At 38.9% G+C, this 19,346-nt stretch overlaps 1 protein-coding gene across 6 annotated transcripts in view; it reads right to left on the bottom strand.

Annotated features, from left to right (window-relative positions):
• col12a1a (collagen, type XII, alpha 1a) overlaps window positions 1–17,350 on the bottom strand; it is a 77,962-nt gene extending 60,612 nt beyond the window's left edge. For 2 of the 6 annotated variants that reach the window (XM_007253820.4, XM_049463355.1), the window contains exons 1-13: window positions 17,206–17,350; window positions 15,612–15,717; window positions 10,932–11,048; window positions 10,691–10,831; window positions 10,395–10,451; window positions 8,653–8,916; window positions 8,249–8,413; window positions 7,929–8,102; window positions 7,195–7,485; window positions 5,959–6,561; window positions 4,827–5,105; window positions 4,031–4,303; window positions 3,092–3,361 (exon numbers count right to left, since the gene is read on the bottom strand). In XM_007253820.4, the coding sequence (XP_007253882.3) occupies window positions 3,092–3,361; window positions 4,031–4,303; window positions 4,827–5,105; window positions 5,959–6,561; window positions 7,195–7,485; window positions 7,929–8,102; window positions 8,249–8,413; window positions 8,653–8,916; window positions 10,395–10,451; window positions 10,691–10,831; window positions 10,932–11,048; window positions 15,612–15,681 (2,704 nt within the window). In that variant the 5' untranslated portion in view covers window positions 15,682–15,717; window positions 17,206–17,350. The remainder of the gene's footprint in view (window positions 1–3,091; window positions 3,362–4,030; window positions 4,304–4,826; window positions 5,106–5,958; window positions 6,562–7,194; window positions 7,486–7,928; window positions 8,103–8,248; window positions 8,414–8,652; window positions 8,917–10,394; window positions 10,452–10,690; window positions 10,832–10,931; window positions 11,049–15,611; window positions 15,718–17,205) is intronic. The other 4 variants (XM_007253818.4, XM_015607019.3, XM_007253821.4 and 1 more) reach the window with 3 other exon arrangements.
• Window positions 17,351–19,346: the final 1,996 nt, after the last annotated feature.

Here is a 19,346-nt window from a genome sequence, read left to right as displayed (position 1 = left end):
TTGTAAGAGCTGTCGGTGGTACTCAACGAAATTATGAGTTTTCCACAGGGGGCCACAGTGGAGGGAAAACTGCTCACTTTCGACCCATCCCAACCGGCCCCTGCAGGCCCTAACTCACGGCTCTTCCGAATTCCGAAAAGATTCCAGGAAGGCAATGCCGGCTAACACAAAGAGAGCTGTGTTTGCCACCATGACGTGCAGTTAAATGGAGCTTGGCCTGGAGACAGCGTGTCATCAGAGAGAAACTAGGCTTTTGACCTCGTCTGTGTGGGAGGCATCCGACACTGAGTCAGCATAAACATCTGCTGAAATAAGTTCCTTTCTCACCCAAACAAGGAGAGCGTAAAGTGCTTCAGAAAAAATTCCATGATCAATATAAAGAGTGAATAGGAGCCATTGAAGTAAGAAACTCCAACACTCATCATGTCGTCCTGTAGGAGAATATGCTTATTTTCCACTGTGTGGGAAAAGGGGTTGGTTTCTTAGACGAGCTTTTGGAGCTTGCATTAAAAAAGAAAAACCCACTAGTTAATGTCAACTCTAAATGCTGCTCTTTCTTCCAAAGCGCAAGCAGCAGACAAAAGTTTCAGACCTTCCACAGCAGCATAAAGACATTGCTTTTATGTAATTCTGTGTACATTTTGCTTTGAGTTGAAAAGGGCTTGGTTTCTGGCACTAAAGACCTGCGTTCAGACAAGTCTTTCATTTGAACTGAACTGGGTGGTATCTGTGGCAATGCCACGACTCCAAGTGCCATGTCAACGGTGAGGAGATCTCTCTGTAACTGACCAAGTAAATATCATTTTTGTGTGTTTTCAGAAATGCAAATGTTTACAGAAATGAAAACAATGGAAAACAATAAAAATGAAAAAAGGCTACAGGATAGGTATATGGTAAATGTCTGAGAACAATTGTCAAGGTTTTCCCAAAAAGTGTTCTATGCCTTTAAAAATGGTCTACCGAAGATACACTGCAAAAGTGGCAAGATAACTTATATGGGAAATGATTAGCCTTTGTAGGTCTGAGAGAAATGATCAAAAACGACTACAGCTTTTCTGAGGCAAAAATTATACTAACACACTAAAAGTCATGGGATAGCAGTATACATAAATAGATCATGAAAGGTTACCTCAGCTTATAGATTGGGAACACCCGCTCCTGTATATGTTATCAGGTGTTATCTTGCAAATGAGGATTACTCTGGGTGTGCTCATCAGATATCAAGCAATCAGATAGATGGAATATTCCATTTCCGTTTTGTAGTTAGTTAACATTTTTTTAAAACCACAGTTTAAAGTGTCTAATAGAAATATGTAATGAAAGGCATTACCACCCACATTGGACAGCAGTGAAAGTAGTAATGATTGTGACCTGCTGCTTCTGGCTTAAAATCACATCCACATTTAACGCAGGATAAAAGTCATGGGACATTATAAAAGTTCCTGTCCTGTAAGATTTGGCATTTGGATTTGTCAGTCAGTATGTGCTCTATATGGCAATAAAACATACTGGTTCTAATGGGGAAAATCGGATGAAAAGAAAAAAGGGGATCAAACGAGAATGAAAACATTAAACACTTTATCTTAAGTCAATAAACTAAAATAGAGAAAATGAAATTGTATAAAGCATTTTACGTCTAAAAGTCACTTTAATGGAAACTGCCAGCTTCTGGTGGTTTTTAATGCTTTTTCAACAAGTAGATTGAAATGTGTTGCGCATTTTTAAATCTCATTTCTTTAGCAATGGATAAAAGGCACTAACCCAAATTCCAGCAAATCCCAGCAGAACAGCACCATGCTTCCTGCTATCACTCACCTCCTCCACTACCAGCAGGCCAAACGACCTCAAACTGAGCATGCTAGTATCAATACGTAACTGAATGCCTGTACTGCCACTAGGGAGGTATCTGTCTGTGTAGTCACCTCTCCTAACACTCTCTCATTACCTTTTGGCCGTCTCCTCTCCAGCCACAGCCGGGCCATCTAATGACTTATATGAACACGAGTGTGCAACTCAACACCAGCAAAGCTCACTCTCTTCCTGCCCTTGCACCACGTTCACAGTGTGCCGTAGAACATAATCAAAGACCCAGCAGGGGGAATCCCAGGAGACACCCCAGGGGAAGTCCTCAGTCCGCCAGAGTGATTTAGCTCCTCATCAGCGAGAGCTGATTCAAGCATGACAAATCACGGGAGCTGACGCTTCACTGCGGGCTCAGACAGAGGAGCTGTTGTTACAAGATGACCAGGCAAGGACCTCGTTTAACCCTGGTCATAACCTAATGCCACCACGGGCTTTCCTTATAGCAGAAACAGATGTCCTCGCAACACTCTGTTTATTATTTCAGTCTTGAGGTTGTCCATTTGTGACTTCTCCAGTGCAAACAATCTGGATGAAGCTCACAGCGACATGGACAATTACAAATGTGTCATAAGTGGCCTTGCTGTTTGTATAGACCACAGCTGCCCAACTTTTAGGGTTTGGGGGCCCAAAGTGCTCAATGCTTGTGGTGGCTCAAAAGACAAACAAATGCACAAATAAAATGTTGCGTTTTCATATCCCACAAAACCCCAACTGTAAAAAAAAAGAGAAGAATTTATGTTGTGTAAAGCAGAAAAGTAAGTCTTTTCTTTTCAAGGCTTGGGTGGAGGGGCATAGGTTAATACTCACAGAAGCCATATCAAACATCCCGCATAGACACTGTTTGGACTGTTGTACAACAGTGAGGCACAAAAGAGTAAGAGCAATGAAAGCATGTGTTCTAGCAGAGCGCTCTCCCTTTTATGAGGCTTCTGTTTACTCCACCCATATTTCCTTTAACAACAGCATGTGTGCAAGACAGAAGCATCTGTTGTATATGCCTTACACAAAGCCTGTTACTCCAGTAACATGGGCTAAGGCTTTTCCATGGCTTTTGCACATGCCAGCTAAAAAGCAACTGCTGCAGTGAAGGGGTCACACAGCATCTTCTTCAGCTGCCTAATAGTAGTTCATTAGATGAGCTCAGCACAACATCCAACCAGGCAATTAAAAGTGTAACTCTCAAGCATTACTCACAGCCTTTAAAAGCAGACAGCAAGTCATCTCTTACCTTCTAATGTGGTGCCTTTTCCCAAGACAGGGTCTCCGAGGCCAGAGGAGTAGCGGGCACTAACGAAGAGCTCATATTCCGTGCCTGGTGACAGATTTTTGAGCATGGTCGCCGTGTTGTCTCCCTTAACAGCAATCTCTTTCCTCTCCCCGTCCTCAGGTTTGTAGGCTATGCGATACTGAAGCACATTTCCAGGAGCAGCTTGCCATGAGAGCTTCATGGTGGTCTCGGTCTCCTCAAACACCCTCAGATCGCGTGGAGAGCCCTTAGCTGAAAGTGGATTGTTTGTATGAGTCAATATGTCGGTAACTAAACATTTTGTAAGGCTAAATATGACTATGGCTTTCCATTACACAAGTAAACTTCACAGAGTCTTTTCAGAATTCAGGCATAATTAAGACCTAATTCAACTTGAATATGCTTAAAATTGACCTTTAACTTTCTAAGTTTATGTCCTTGGTCAGGCAAAGAAGAAAAATAATGAAGACAAAGGACTTGTTTTTCTGTTTCTAGCTAAATTTTATATGTTCATATGTTTAATTTGTCGATAATGTTGTATTACTGACTTTAAACTTGTTTTATTAAATCAATGGGCTTATTAGAAACCTTTAATTACACCCTAAGAATTACTAATCTGTAATTACTTACAAAGCAGTGCAAACTGGCTACGTTATGCTATCAGGAAACAAAAGTCACCTTATGATTCAAATTCTTGGCCTACTAACTTAATTACTAAAGAAAAGAAAGAAATTACTTCATTAGTTTGTTCAGTTTTACAAGTAAAACCTCTTGGTTTTTGTTTTTAAGTGCAGTGGGTTAATAGAAGTTTCAACTTCAGCTTTCCATGATACTTTAAAAAAGCTACATGATACGCTGGGAAATGCTTTGTAGGACAGTGATATCTGCAACATCACAAAAACAAACATTACATGTGCTGACCTTCTTTGGTGGTGCCAAGAGTGTTCATTGGGGGGCCCATTCCAGATGCATACTCAGCAACAACAGTCACACGGTAGGTGGTGATGGGAAACAGCTCCTGCAGCACGATGGTGGTCTGGCTGCCTTCAGTCTCTGCCTCTAGCTTGTCTCCACCACTCACAGGCTCGTAGAACAGCCTATAGCGCAGAACAGAGCCGGGAGCTGCTTGCCACGACACTCGGAAGCTGTCAGTGGTCTCCTCTGTTACTCTGAGGTTTCGAACACCTCCTGTCTCTGTTTGGGGGGAAAAATGATTTAGGATTCTGTACTAGAATCTTACATTGGTAGCAAAAACTGAAAATGTCAATTCAAAGACTAGACTTAATCCCCTATTCTTTGTGTGGGAAACTGTTAACTGCCCCTAAGTGTCCCCAAACAGTTCGGTCAGTGTACATTTTCTAATAATTAACGAATAATATGAGCCTCTCCCATGGAGAAATGCTGTCATGGAACTTTTTCATATTTTTGCACTGCTGTATGTACAGTGTCATTAACTCCACTACCGAGACCTGTAGCTGCTCTGCACACTGTGTAAATACTTCTGGACGAATAGACCAATAGAAATGCTCTAAAATATTTGGATTTGACCCATATTTTCATTGACTTCGATTCAAAGTAAAGAATAATTTTGCCTTCTCCTATGAAGTCACTATTTTGGTCATGTTTCTCATTGGACAGTGACGATATTCTAAATGTATTGCCAAAATTTTTCTCATAAATAAACAGAGTTTGCTTCATCTTGTTTATGGGCCCTTACCTTCTAAAGTGGTCTCCTCTCCCGTTAATGGAAAGCTGTCTCCCTTGTCGTACTGAGCAAAGACGTTAACCTCATAGGTGGTAAGTGGGGTGAGGTGCGGCAAGATGGCAGTCGTGGTGTCAGCGGGCACAGCCATAGAGACGTAGTCTCCGGTGACATCAGCAGCTGGGCGGAAACGCACCAGGAATGACAGAACATCTTGGGAATCAGAGACCCAAGTGGCCCTAAAGCTCCGGGATGTTATCTCTGAGAATGATAAGGACTTTGGTGGAAGCAAACCTGTGGGGAAAGAGGTGATATATTCAGACAACGAAAACCTGAAACATTCAGTTTAGTGATGGTTATATATAGAGATGTTATATGAGAAAGGTGTGTCCCTACTGAGGAAATGCTTATCTTTTATAATTTAACATTAATATATTTATTAAAAACTCTGTCATTACATCACCACTATGAAATATGAAGCTACTCTGGTACTAATAACTGATAAGCTAGGAACTAAGTGGTCCTACAAAAAGGGAAAAAGGTTATAAAAACACAGACCCTGCTGTTGCCATAGTGTTGAAATACTGTGAGTGACAACATATGCTATAACAGGGTCTTCTGAGATCCCAGCATATGGAGACATGCTCTGGTAGGAGACTTAAAACAATCAAAGCCTCTCTATGTTGAACTAGATTAAAAAAACACAGCTGGATGAAGTAAGAAATTTCCCAAACTCTCTTAAGGTCTCTGATATGAAATCTCCCCTCAGTCCTCAGTTTTTAAATGCATAAATCTAAGTATTACCATAAAAGCAAAACAACTAGTTGTTCTTAATTTTTTTTTTCTATTTGATGGCGTTTGTTTATTGAATTCATCTTGACTCCCTTGACCCTTTACCTTCTTAATTACTTAGTTCTTTGCGAAACATATTGACAGCACAATACAAACATTGCTACTTCATTTTTTGCCTTTTAAAAACATCAGCAAACAATTATATTGAGTGATTTTTTTCTAATAAATAGACTGACAGAAAAAAATTTTCTCAGCTGTAAAATATCACGTTGCTTTGATATGCTGCATTTTTGACTAACTGTACAGCTTGTTTTTATTACAAAACATAGCCAAAGGGACATGCGTGTTTTCGTACTTCTCTTTTTGATGTTGAGGAGCTCCTGTTCTATCCTGAGGCAGATGGACTGAGTCAGCTCCTTGGAAATCCTTGCGAAGGCATCAAAGTCTTCCACCTCAAACACATGGTTGTCAGCAGGGGGGTTGGCGATGGCCTCCAGCTCAGAGCGCACAGCATCCTTAACCCCCACAGCGAAGATCTCAACGTCTGAGTTCCTCAAGTTAGCTGCAGGGTCTTTGAAAGAGTCAGAGGACTTGCCGTCAGTGATGAGTACCATGACTCGCGGTACGTTGTCACGGGCGCCTCGGCTGTTTATAAAGATTTTCTCCCTCACGTAGGTCATGGCCTTGCCAGTGTTGGTGGAGCCTCCTCGGTAGGGGAAGGTGCGAATGGCCTTCACCACTGCAGCAATGTCGTGGTGCTTGTTGAGGGCAAACTCAGTGTGAGGGTCCCTACTGTACTGCACCAAGCTGAGCTGAACTTTATTGGGTGCAATGTCAAAGGAATTGACCAGCACTTCCAGGAAAGACCTCACTTTGGCAAAATTAGCCAGTCCTATGCTGTATGAACCGTCAACCAGCAGAACGACATCGGCCTGAACGTCCACTCCCAGAGAGCACTCTGTGGAAGATAATAAATACATTTGACAATCTACTAAGAGATCTCTATACTAGGGAACAAAATACTAGAACTACAGAGGAGGGTGGGTTAAGCATATTAAAGTCACAGTGAAACAGGACATAGATGACATAGAGTAAAATCTTGTGTAAAATAATGTACAAAAGTGAAAACAATTAACTGGCAAATCCTTAAAGAAGCTAAAGATCGTATTTACTTAAATTCTGGGTGTCCATCCAGAGAATACACATTTGGAGGTTCTGGAAAAGTTTAAATAAACAAACAGACCAAAGAAGCTAAGAAAGAGCAGGAGAGAGAGAAAGGTTTGTTCTGGTTGAGTTTGTTTTAGCCTGGTTGCTTCTTTCACTCACCAAGATTCTCTGATTTGAATGAAATGAAACAGTATTGTGCACAATTTTGTTATACAAATTGAACAAACAGGCCTCCCTCATTTTAAAAGAGTTTGAAATAAACAGCATTTTTGGAATTGGTGAGTTTACAGTTTGCAAAAGTGCCATTCAGGATTAGGACCACCCAGTCCATTGATTGATCACTTGAAAGCTACAAAATAACAAGCTACAAAAAAGCCTTTAAGATTGTGGATTTACATGTTGGCCTGGCAGAGCTTGACCTTACCTGTTGACACTTTGACGGGCTGAGTCTTCTCCATGGCCAGTACTGGCTCACTGGGGACAAGACCCTTAAGTGCAAACAAACTGATCTCGTACTCCGTCTCCGGGGACAGGTCCCTGACATTCACAGATGTGTGGCTGGGTCCAGTATACAGCTCCTGTCTCTTGCTGCCAGCAAGCATGGGTATGAGCTGCAGCTTGTAGCCGGTAATATCACCTGGGGATGCGTCCCACGTAACTCTCATGGACTTGGAAGAGATCTCTGTCACTTGGAGGTTTGAAGCTGGTTCAACAACTGTAGATATGATTGCATTGAGTTGTTAGATCAACTGAATATAGGAATGAGACATTACTATTATTGTTAATAATATAATAACACTGCACTGGCCTGCGGGATATACGTGTGGAGACTCCTGCATTGAATGTGCTTGTGTTTTTTGTTAAAATTGCTTGTATGTTTGCATAGACAATTGTAGCCAGATGCCGCTGGTCACAATCATTACCACCCACTGTGCTGTCCACTGTGAGTGGTAATGCCTTGTGCCACATTCCTCGTACACAGCCACCACACTGTGACCCGATATCTTATAACTTTTACCATGTCAGAGTATTTGCGCAAATAAACAAACTCAAATAATTATGTTCTTAATAGAATGAAAGCCAATACAGAAATTGATAAGTGAAGCAGACGAAAATGGATGGACTGAGGTGCTGCTACATTCTTCTGCAGGGTCATACCTTCTTCTCCACTCGCAAGGGAGCTGAGCTGGTCCTCCACACCAGAACACACCTCTCTGATGAGCCTCTGCTGTACTTCCTTAATTAAATCAAAGTCAGACACACTGTATATATGCTTGTTGTGAGGTGTAGAGGCTATTTCCCTTAGTTCCTCCTCATCAGCACCTTTGATGCCTGAACAAAAAAACAAAAAAGCTTAATGAATTACAGTACAATTGATAGCATATTAAAAATCTATTTTTCATTAGGAGTTTCTAATAACTGTGTAATTATACAGCGATTGTAAGAACACTTTGCACTTTTCAAACAGTGAGATTTACCCAAGACAAATATTTCAGCTCCTATGTTCCTCAGTCTTCTGGCATACTCATCCACAGGATCTTGAGATTTTCCATCTGTGATGATCATGGCCACTTTGGGGAAACTTTTCCTGGCTCCAGCAGCTTCAGTGAAAGTGTTTTTCACCAGATACTCCATGGCTTCACCTTGTATGAAAATTAAGATGAAAATGAATGTTGAGAGATTTGTTAAGTTGCTGAGACTGAAGTTCAAACCTTTCCTTCTTCAGATTTACATTAGGTACCAAAAGGAGTTCTGTAGACAACAGCAGAGGGCCATAAATACTGCTAGACTGTGAAAGATGGGGAGAGGGAAACTGAAACGAGTGTCTTTATCATACCAGACCATGGAGGTCAAAAAGAGAGACATGTACATAAACACACACCTGTCATGGTGTTGCCCCCTTTGTAAGGCAGGTTCTTGATGGCCCGGAGGAGATCTGCTCGTCTGAAATGCTGGTTAAGGTTGAACTCTGTCCTGGTGTCTGTGCTGTACTGCACCACAGCCACTCTGGTCTTATCCTCTCCAATGTCAAAAGCTCCCGCCATGGCCCCAATAAAACTCCGGATGAATTTGAAATTTTCCCTTCCCACACTCCAGGAACCATCCACCAGGAAAACCAGATCTGCTATAGCGCCCACTGAGCACTCTGCTCACAGAAGAGAGAAGGCAAAAGAGAAAAACAGAAGATGAGTGTACAACACTTTTATTAATAAAAATGATAAAAGCTTCTCCGCCTTGCATTATCTTAAACTACAATCAGGATAAATGTGACAAAACTGTGAATAATAGTTTGTTGTTTCCTTGATCTAAGGCATTAATCAGATAAAAATAGGGCATACACATTTTGCTCTTCCATAAAAGGCAACAATACAACTGAGAATTTATGTTTGTCTTAATGAACTTGTTGCTTTAGCAACGACTCTTTTCTCAGGGGCAAAAACAGATAGAGCACTCTCACAAAGTGATCGGATATGCAACTAAGTATCTTTTACCCTGAATGGTTCTATTGAGGTAATTGGCATGAGTCATTAGTAAATATGTTGAGGTCATTCCTTTGGGATCATTTCAACCCGAAATCCACAGCTGTCCATGGAAATGAGAACCTCCACTGAACATATTTCCATTTCTTTAGACAAGAATGCACAAGTGTCCCAAATTCAACTTGGAAATCCTCAAGTCTAGGTCCACAATGACTTTATCCAGACTTTTAAACCCATAAGAAAAATGGTTGCCTTCTCATCAGTTATAACTGTACACAATACAACCTTACTGGGAGCTTTAAGATACCTCTCCCTGTTCTAGAGCTTCTTGTTGGATTTAAACAAAGTTGAATGAAGGCCAATGTTTAAGCCTTCAAAAAAAATTTTTTTAAGATTTTTCTGGACTTATTTTGCACTTTCACATTTTATATCTCCTGGCTACCTGTATAGCAGTACACTGTAAACCCATACGTTGTTTGAACTCAAATGATTTAAGTCTGTTTTACATAAAATTGGATATTTCTAAACAATACTCAACTATTTTGAGTTAGTTGAACATTTGTGGGCACATATACATTCAAACTGAGATCTTTGAGTTGAACCAACTTATAATAACTGAGTTTAGTCTGTTGCCATTGGTAGCTTCTTTTCCATTGGCTTCTGTCACAATCTATTTGCATACTGGGTGTGTCCAACAGTTTCTGACACTCACCATCAGTGTGTAGTGACTCTCCCTGGGCTACCTTAGAAATAAATCAAGTTCCCCCTTTCATTAATCAATACTAAAACTAAATCAGCTTATTATGGAAAATATTACACAGAACATATATATGTTTTAATTGTTTAGAGGAATAACCTCTTCTCACAGTCTTTATTGAGGCCCTATATTAGCTCTAAGCTTGAATTTCATTTTTAAAAAAAAGGTTGTGTCAATTCCAAACTCACAGAACGTACATTAATTTCCAACCACACGAGAATGGATTCACTTTTCAGAAAATAACATCTGTATGCAGAGTGAAAAATATTCCAAAGGAAAATTGTAATATATCATTATATTTTTCCTTTTTCCTCTACATGAATCTACGCAGTGGGAAAGGAAAAAGTGTCAGGAGTTGTTTATAATTAAGAATCTGGGCATACTTACTGACAGCATCTGTAACCTGCGGTTGTCTGGCTGTTCCACTCGCATTACTGGACTGAACTGAAATGCAAAAGACAGGTTTTAGTGCAAAAACCACACAGTGATGTGTTACTATTTACTATAGCTCTCAATCACAAACAGCCATTATTATCACAGCATTTTGGAGGTAGGTAAAAAAAAAATATTTTTCTAATACTGTTAAACATTTTGATTAAAGTTTGAGATTAAAGTAAAATTTCTACCCTACATCTATTAGAAGTGGTGTAAAGCCTACTGAAGTTATCAGTTACAAGACTTACTTGTTATTTGACCAAATATGGGTATGCTTTCATCTGAGCCATAAAAGGAGTTGATTGATACTGAGTAATCAACGTCCGGAGTGAGCTTTGTAATTTCTGTGCTTGTGGCCGAGGCAGGCAGAGTCAGATCTTTAGTATCATCTGGAAGAAGCACCAAATAAAAGTGTCACATGATAAGATGATGAGAGATAAACCAGCATGAGCCATTATCCTACCACTGCAGGAAGATGTGGAGACCTACCTGTATCTGAAACAACTTGTATTCTGAAGCCTTGTATCAGAGATGATGGCCTCTTCCATGACATTTGCACTGTGTTTTCACTTAGGATGTTAAATTTCAAGTCTGAGGGAGGTTCCACTGCAAACAGAACAGGCATATGTTAGCACACACATCAAGCAACACTGTAGAATATGTCAAATAAGTGTATATTGTATATAAGAGAGTAAAAGGACAACTGGAACAGTCCCAACAACAAACACTTCAAGGCTGAAGTTGACTCGTTCGTTGTTGGGCAAGACACAGAAAACAACATAGTGGCGTGGGCAACAAACAGCAACACAATGACAGAAATGAGTGAGGGAAGCCATTTTTGGGCAAAAAATGGCCTTTGCTTGAGTTGACTGACCGAGAAATCCCTCAGCCAGCAGCTCAAGCAGGAAGATCAAAACATACTTCATTCAGACCCATTCTGAACAGTTCATCCGCCCAACCCCAGTGCAGACATTGAGTGAACCATCCAGTACATGCTGTATGCAGTCAATTCAAGGCATGCCCATTCAGCCACCATTGAATTCAAATCAAATCATTTAATTAATTCCAAACCCATGACAATGTCAAATTTTCATTCACAATATACTGATTATACAATGGAATTCCAAAAACAAAATGGCATGCCTAAAATGTGTCAAGATGAACCTTTTAGAAATCAAAACCATATGGTATATATACTGTCAGTGCAGGTATATATACACATATTTTAACAAGATTTTAATATTGTAATACTTTTTTTGCACACAGTATATCAATGCAGTGTATTATCCATTGCAAACCTCATAAAAAGAATACACAATCTGTCATGAAAGACTTGTGTACTTCCTTTTTTTATTGAGACACACACACACAACACAGGGCAAGGTGACAGGACAGTGCGTGATTGCTACAGAAGAGAGTGCACGTCATAACAAAAAAAAAAAAGATAGATAAGAGTCTCTTATCCAACCATATAAGGAGAAATGTGACAACAACAAAAAAACTAAGAAACTACCGTTCCTGTGACTGGATCTCACAGCATCATGCACATGTACATGAAAAAGTTGTTGAGAAACAACTTCATTCATTGGACAAAAGTTTCCATGTACATGAGGGACCACACATACAGACACCATAAAATATTTCACAATGATATTCTTCTGCAGAGGAGTTTTTACGTGCAGTCTAAACGTGCTGCTTCTAATGGAAAGTATTCTAACAGATGTATACCTCGGGTCTAACGTCCAAGGTGACATCTGTACAGAAGCTGGGCATGCTTTCGCATGCCCCAACAGAGCAGCATCAGGTGTGAGTGAAGAGAAAGGAAGGCGTACAGATAATATTTTATATAAGAGTAACTTTAGGGGATAAAAGAATACACACTTTACTGTTCAAAAGGTTGGAATCACAATAAATGACTCTATTATGACTCTACCATTGTATTGTTAAGATGTGTTCAGACTCATGAGTTGGGCTGGGTTTCCCAAAAAGAACCTTAGTGCAAAAATGAGTCATAAATGGATGAGCAAACACACCACAAAAGACTCTTTCTACCTGTTACAATGACCTTGGGTAAGAATCCTTTTGGAAAGCAGATTATTTTTTATTAACTGGTAAAATGAACCGTGCACCAATTAGAATTCAGTGAAAATAAAAATAACATCCAAACTTCCTTACATTTCAAATGTAGCCATCAAATGTCTGATTGCTACGTGACTATTTGATGGATTTCATGAATTATTAACTAATTACTTCATCATCAATCAAATTACAACATTACAGTATTATCCATCATTTATAATTTCCCAAATATACTCAACATCAATATATATATTTATTATCAATATATATAAGTGATTACAAACTTCTGAACAGCAGATGGTAAGGAAAGGTTATTAGAGGTTAAAAAGACCTGACAGTAGGTTAATGATCCATGAGCAAGCACAACTAATAGGTTAGTGACTGGCATAGCTGGTCTAACTATTCTACGTGCATAACCTCCAACTTGGCCAGTTACTGGAATTGTGGAAAAAGGAGTCAGTGGCCGTGACTTGTTGCATATTATACGACAGTTATGCTGAACATAATGTGATTGGCTAAAAATCATCTGATAACTTGATTATTTTTCTAACCACAGATACCTTTTTAACAACAATAGTTGCTTTACTCTATCCTACTGGAATTACAGTTTGGTAAACAAACTTCTAATATTCAGAACCAACCCTTGCTTTTATCCTTACTCTGCACAACTGTTGTATAAAAAGCAACAGAACACTTGAGTTTTATCGCGTGTTATCATGATGACATCTTCATATCTGCGATATTACTTGTGATAACACATTTACTCTCATATTCTGTTGCTTAGTTCCAGACATCCCTGCCTTCATCTTTTACATAATGTGCACATCTTCATTATGATGATATTATGCTATGTTCCATGCAATGCCAAGAGTGGGGGGATAGGTCAAGAGCATGCAGAGCATTGAAAGGTGGAAATAATATCAGAATATCATTCTAAAATACATGGTGAAGAAAGCCACAGCTTACATAACATCAAGTGCACGGGCAGGTGACAAAAATACACAACCTGAGCAAAAAGCTTGGGATCATGGAGGCTGGAAAGGTGGCTCACCAACTTGGCGCATCAACCTCACGAGGCCTGAGCAGATTCCCCTCGTGTCCGAACAGGCCCCATCTCCAAACCATGAGTTTTCACGGACTCTCAGAAATCAAAATGAGTGATCTTGCACGAGAGTTTGGAGGGACCAGCGTGGAAGAGTGATCCATAAACTTGCCTTAAAGGCAGTTAAACTAGTAATAAGTGTCACAAGTAACAATACCACAGAGAAAGGCTTTGGTTGGCCAATTTTAATAGTCATCTGCGAAAAGTGGTGTTTTTTTTTTGTTTGTTTTTTTCTTTAGATCTAGGTAGATTCATAAATAGGTAGGTACGCAGGCAGGTAGGTAGGCAGGTTAGTAAGGAACATCCCATCTGGAGCACACCTCTTAAATTCCTCAGTGGAACTCTGGCCAGTGTCAATCTTGTCCATTTCCACCCTGCCAGGCATTCTTCTTGGCTTGCACAGTTGCCAGGCAGCTCCAAAAACAGGCTGGAGACTCCCGGAGAAGCTGACCAGATGCCAAAGTAATTCCACAGCACGTGCTGACATTAAACATTACCGCATATTAACTTTCCATATGGATTGCAACTCAGCATTTTTGAAAATGGCCGCAAAGGAACCTAAAAGGGCTCTTTGTCTTTGTGCTGTCTGAGGTCTAATTTGGCCTTCTCCTATTACATCTTTCCATTCTGTTACCGAAGATACATGGGAGAAGACATCAGATGGCCACGAAAAAAAGGCTTTCAAAGGAAAGAATCAGAAGTTTCCATTCTGAAGTCCCAAATGCATCGAGCTCCACTTTATTTCCTTAAATATCATATAATTTTCCACTCAGAATGTTGTGAGTACATTTAAATGATGCTATGTGGTAACGAAAATCACACATTCATCTTTAGATAAAACAACTTGCAATTATTTCAGGGAAATTCTTTCATTTTTAGCAGATGTAACTGGTGGTGAAAAGAGAGCGAATGGTATTTTCATAGTATCATCAGACTAACCATTCTCTTGCATCTTAAAAAATAATGTATTAGACATTTTATATGCCACAATATGCCACAGTCTTTTTAACAGTGCCCTTTATGCAAACAAATAAATCTATGTGGTGAGATCAATCAAAATTTAATAGCACATTTATTTCTTTGAATTATCTTAATAGTAGACATTAAAAGAATTATCCTAAAGTAAAGAGAAGTGCACATTTAAAGTAGGCCAGAGGCTTAAGTTAATGGGCAAAATCTGGGCGTATTCATGTCTTAAATCTTACATTTAGCTTTTTTTAATCTCTCTGATCCATTAAGTCAAGTAAAGGTCCTCATGGGCAGCCAGAAGCAGTGAGCCCAGATTGTTCCACTAACTCATTAGACAAGAACCGACTTGTAAGTGGAGACAATTACCAGCCCAAAGAGATGACCTCATCTCTAAAGCATTTCATAAAACCATTGGTGACATGCTCTGCCTTACCCTAACAAAAAATTAACGTTCCCCTCTCTGTTTCTGAAAATCTACTTTAAACACTGGATACATTGTTTCAGTGATCTGTTATATAAGCATTTATTACACAGTTTGACCTCAATTTCAATTCTGTCAAAATTGTATTCGATACAGTAAGGCAAAAAGAAGAAGGAGAGAGCGAGAGAGAAGGAGAGAGAGAGAGAGAGAGAAGGAGAGAGAGAGAGAGAGAGAAGGAGAGAGAGAGGAGGGAGGGAGAGAGGGAGAGAAATATAACATTTTACATACCTTGTTATAAACCTGTGCCCCATATGTCCCCATATGGGGTTAATGTAGTCTGAGTTTAATAAGAATTAAACACTGAACATGAAAGTGTGTTATTCTCTTTACAGCAGCAACACAAGAGTACAATTCAACCTTTTCATCAGAGAAAATTAAAACCCACATAAAGGGGGAGAAAGAGAGAGAGAGAGAGACAGAAAGAGAGAGACAGAGAGAGAGAGAGACAGGCAGAGAGAGAGAGTGAGAGAGAGAGAGAGAGAGAGAGAGGGTAAGAAAGGTTGATAGTGAGAGAGGAGTGATGGTGTGATAGCCATACCTTGAGCCTGTGCTGTATTTAGTAATAGAGTGAGGAAGGCCGCAGCGGCCACTGACAGCCTGATCTTCATTTTTTTAGATGGAGAGTCAGCAGCACATGAATTAATCTAGAAAGACAAAACCCTCATTCAGTTTAGGAGATACATCAACAAGACTTCTCGCTGTCTAAACGTATTAGGAGAGTTATTTCAGCCCTTGGAAAATTGTAAGTCATCTCTAAATCCTTAGTCATCAGTCGTATCCACAAATGTCCAACTGATATACAGTTAATTAAGTACAGTATTTGATGTGCTCCTGTTTAGCTGGAATAAAAAAAACTAAAGCAACACACAATTTTTGGTAAAGATAAGGTTTAGAATAGACCTGGTCTAGATCAAATGTTAAAGTGAAAAGTCACATAAAGGAGTTAAAAAAACTAAATAATTTCCAGATTAATAATCCAGCCCTATACTGGCCTAAAGATCTGTGTTTGGGTTTTAATGGTCTAAACTGGTCAGACAGGAGAAAAACAGCTAATTAACCAGCTCTTGACCAGCAAAGTGTATGTTGCATTTGATTGTGGTCATGCTGGTCATCCAGCACGATCAAGCTTGGTTATACTGGTTACCATGCTTGGTCAGGTTTATCATGTTTGTAGACCAACTAAACCATTTAACCAAACTCAAACAAACACTCAAACATACCATATGCTGGTAAAAAAAAAAACTAAACAAATCTGTTCAACTAGATTAACCATCGTGAGCTGGCCATGCTTTTTTAAGCAGGGTTGTATGAATGAAATACTTGTGTCTTTCTACAGCTCTGGAAAAAAATATAAGATCACTTAAAAATGAATGAGTTTTTTTTTATTTTACCAAATTAAAAATCCTTTGGAATAAAATCAAGAGGAAGATGGAATTTTTGCACCAGTAATGCCATAAAGTTATCCAAAAGCAGTGTGTAAGACTGGTGGAGAAGAACATGCCAAGAAGCTTGAAAACTGTGATAAAAAACAGGGTTATACCACCAAATATTGATTTCTGAACTTTTAAAACTTTAAGAATATGAACTTGTTTTCTTTGCGTTATTTGAGGTCTGAAAGTGCTGCATCTTTTTTATTATTTCAGCCATTTCTCATTTTCTGCAAATAGATGCTCTAAATGACAATATTCTTATTTGGAATTTCTGAGAAATGTTGTCCGTAGTTTATAGAATAAAACAACAATGTTCATTTTTTTCAAACATATACCTATAAATAGCAAAATCAGAGAAACTGATTCAAAAACCGAAAGTGGTCTCTTACATTTTTCCAGAGCTGTATATAGCATTTCTACAGCAGCACTAGAGCGCCCCCTTGTGGATCATGTGAAAGGAACCAGAATACCAAAACTTCAGAGGGGAAATGCATATAAAAAACTTGAGAAAAAATACACTTACTATAAAGTCAATGTATTACAATCAATTATCCACAGTTCAGCATTTCTAATTTTGCTCTAAGCCCAAAAATACAACATTTGCACCATCCTGACGTCCAATTAGCACTTCAAAAACATTATTTTCTTTTTTTAAAGCGACAAAAAAGAAACTAGAGACAAAAGGAATAAAGTATATCTAACCTGTTGATGGTCAGAGGAGAGAGTGTGTGGTGAACAGGCGCCTCCCGGCTGCGCAGCTCTCTCTCTATCTCAGAGCAGAGCAGAAGAACTCAGACAGTGAGAGCTGCTCCTCTTTCCATGTCTTTAAGGGAAAGCCTCAGTGAAAGGGGGAGGTATCTGAGCAGAACCTGCTACTTAATAGGGGGCTGTTCCCAGCATACTTTTCCACCGGAGACCCTTACGAAAGTGCTCAAGAATGGCACCCCCAACTTTTAAGTGTCTTCAGAGACGCGGGGCTCCTGAAACCCCCAGAGCCAAATGGTCTGAGGGGACCTGACATATGACTCCTCCTGTCCCAGAAAGCAGTCGTTGGATAGATGTTAAATCAACGTTTAACTGTCAACATTATGATCACTGAATCAATGATTGATGTAATTTATCATCACTTCCTCCCCCTAATTTTCATTTAAAAAAACTAACATTTTAACAAAAAACATATAAAAGTATAATAAAATAAAAGAATATATATATATATATATATATATATATATATATATATATATATATATATATATATATAAATCATATTACTGCTGTATCCACATTAAACCAACCCAATTTTATGTACAGCAAGGATCATTTTATGAATAACAAAAACAAAACAAAAACAGAATAAGGGAAAAACAGAGAAAAAAGACTTTTCCAAATGTTTTGCTCTTCCACACAAATTTAGTAGCACTACCCAAGTAGCAGTAAATGCTTTCCCCAAAAAAAAGCCAGACAAGCTTAAATTGTAGTTTTGTTTATTAAAGATAAATAAAAATAGGTAGCAGCTAATTACATACTCACATAATGTTACAACATATTATTAGCTTCCCAAGGAAAAACTGAAGATATAGCTAGTTAGCTAGGTTAGCATTAGATATAGTTAGTTAGGTTAACTTAGCTAGTGCTAGGTAGCTAAACCTAGCTAGGTTAACATTTTTAGACATTTTAAGATGTGAAGCTTTTTTGCCACTGTAATGTAAAGGTTTAGTTAACCCTTCAAAATAATAATGTTAATTTAGACTCGATATATTACCCGTAGCGACAGCAGTCGCTTTACCTCAGAGGCAGCAGACTGTAACTGCACAACTCATATGGTTAATGTAGCTGCCAATGTTATAAATTGGCAACTTTCATTAATGTTTATTGTTGATTCGGCATAGTACTAATATCAAAAGTTCAACCACAACAAAAATTATTATTCTGATCAAAAATAAATGATGTATAAATACATACCTGTCAAGTTTTGGATTTAAAAATAAGGGATATTTTCATCCGTCCGCTTAAAGCCGTCCCACCAGCCCAACCGAGGTTCAGTATCCCTTACATTTTAAGACAGGTTTACAAAAAATCTAAAATAACCACATGTGAACCACTTACAGACTACAATTAGATTATCAGAATCTGATAGGTCTACCTCTGTTGACACCGAAATGTTGTGGACATTCCTACATATGTCATTCTTTTAATACAGCCAAATTAAAAACCCTTTAAATGGAACAAAGGGTGCACAAATTCTGCAAAATGACTGTTGGTGACCTAAAAATAGTATTATGAGGTTTTACTAAAAGGACAGCAAAAATTAGTCCTAAGGGGCCTACACAATTGCTAATCTTTAATTGATACTTCTTTCTTTTGATCACTCCACCTCTGATCAGTTCAGTTTGGGTCTTTCCCACACTGACCCTCCTCTGCGCTCCGCTGATTGGCTGTTTCTTCTGAAAGGCGGGACTTTCTCCTTGAACCGGCACTACGATTGGTTTAGAGGCACACCGCGGTCAGTGCCCCGTATCCTTAATAATAAAGTTTTTTAAATTTCAATATAATACGGGAAATTTACGGGAAAGTACTAATACGGGAGGACGGCGGGAACGTGGATTAAAATACGGTAGTTTCCCGGCCAAAACGGGAGACTTGACAGGTATGATAAATATTATCTTTCTATCTGCCTTTGTTTTCTTTGTTTATTTATTTGCTAAATGTTTCATTAGCCCAATAAACTCCAAGGCACTAATTTATTTCAAAGGTCATTTAGAATTGGGGCTACATTTTGCATCTCCCACATAAACCTTTTATTATTAAATCAATTAATTATTAAAACTGAAATGTTTTCATTT

The sequence above is a fragment of the Astyanax mexicanus genome, chromosome 14 (assembly GCF_023375975.1).
Source record: "Astyanax mexicanus isolate ESR-SI-001 chromosome 14, AstMex3_surface, whole genome shotgun sequence".
Taxonomy (NCBI): domain Eukaryota; kingdom Metazoa; phylum Chordata; class Actinopteri; order Characiformes; family Acestrorhamphidae; genus Astyanax; species Astyanax mexicanus.
This window is presented reverse-complemented; position numbering and strand designations above follow the sequence as displayed.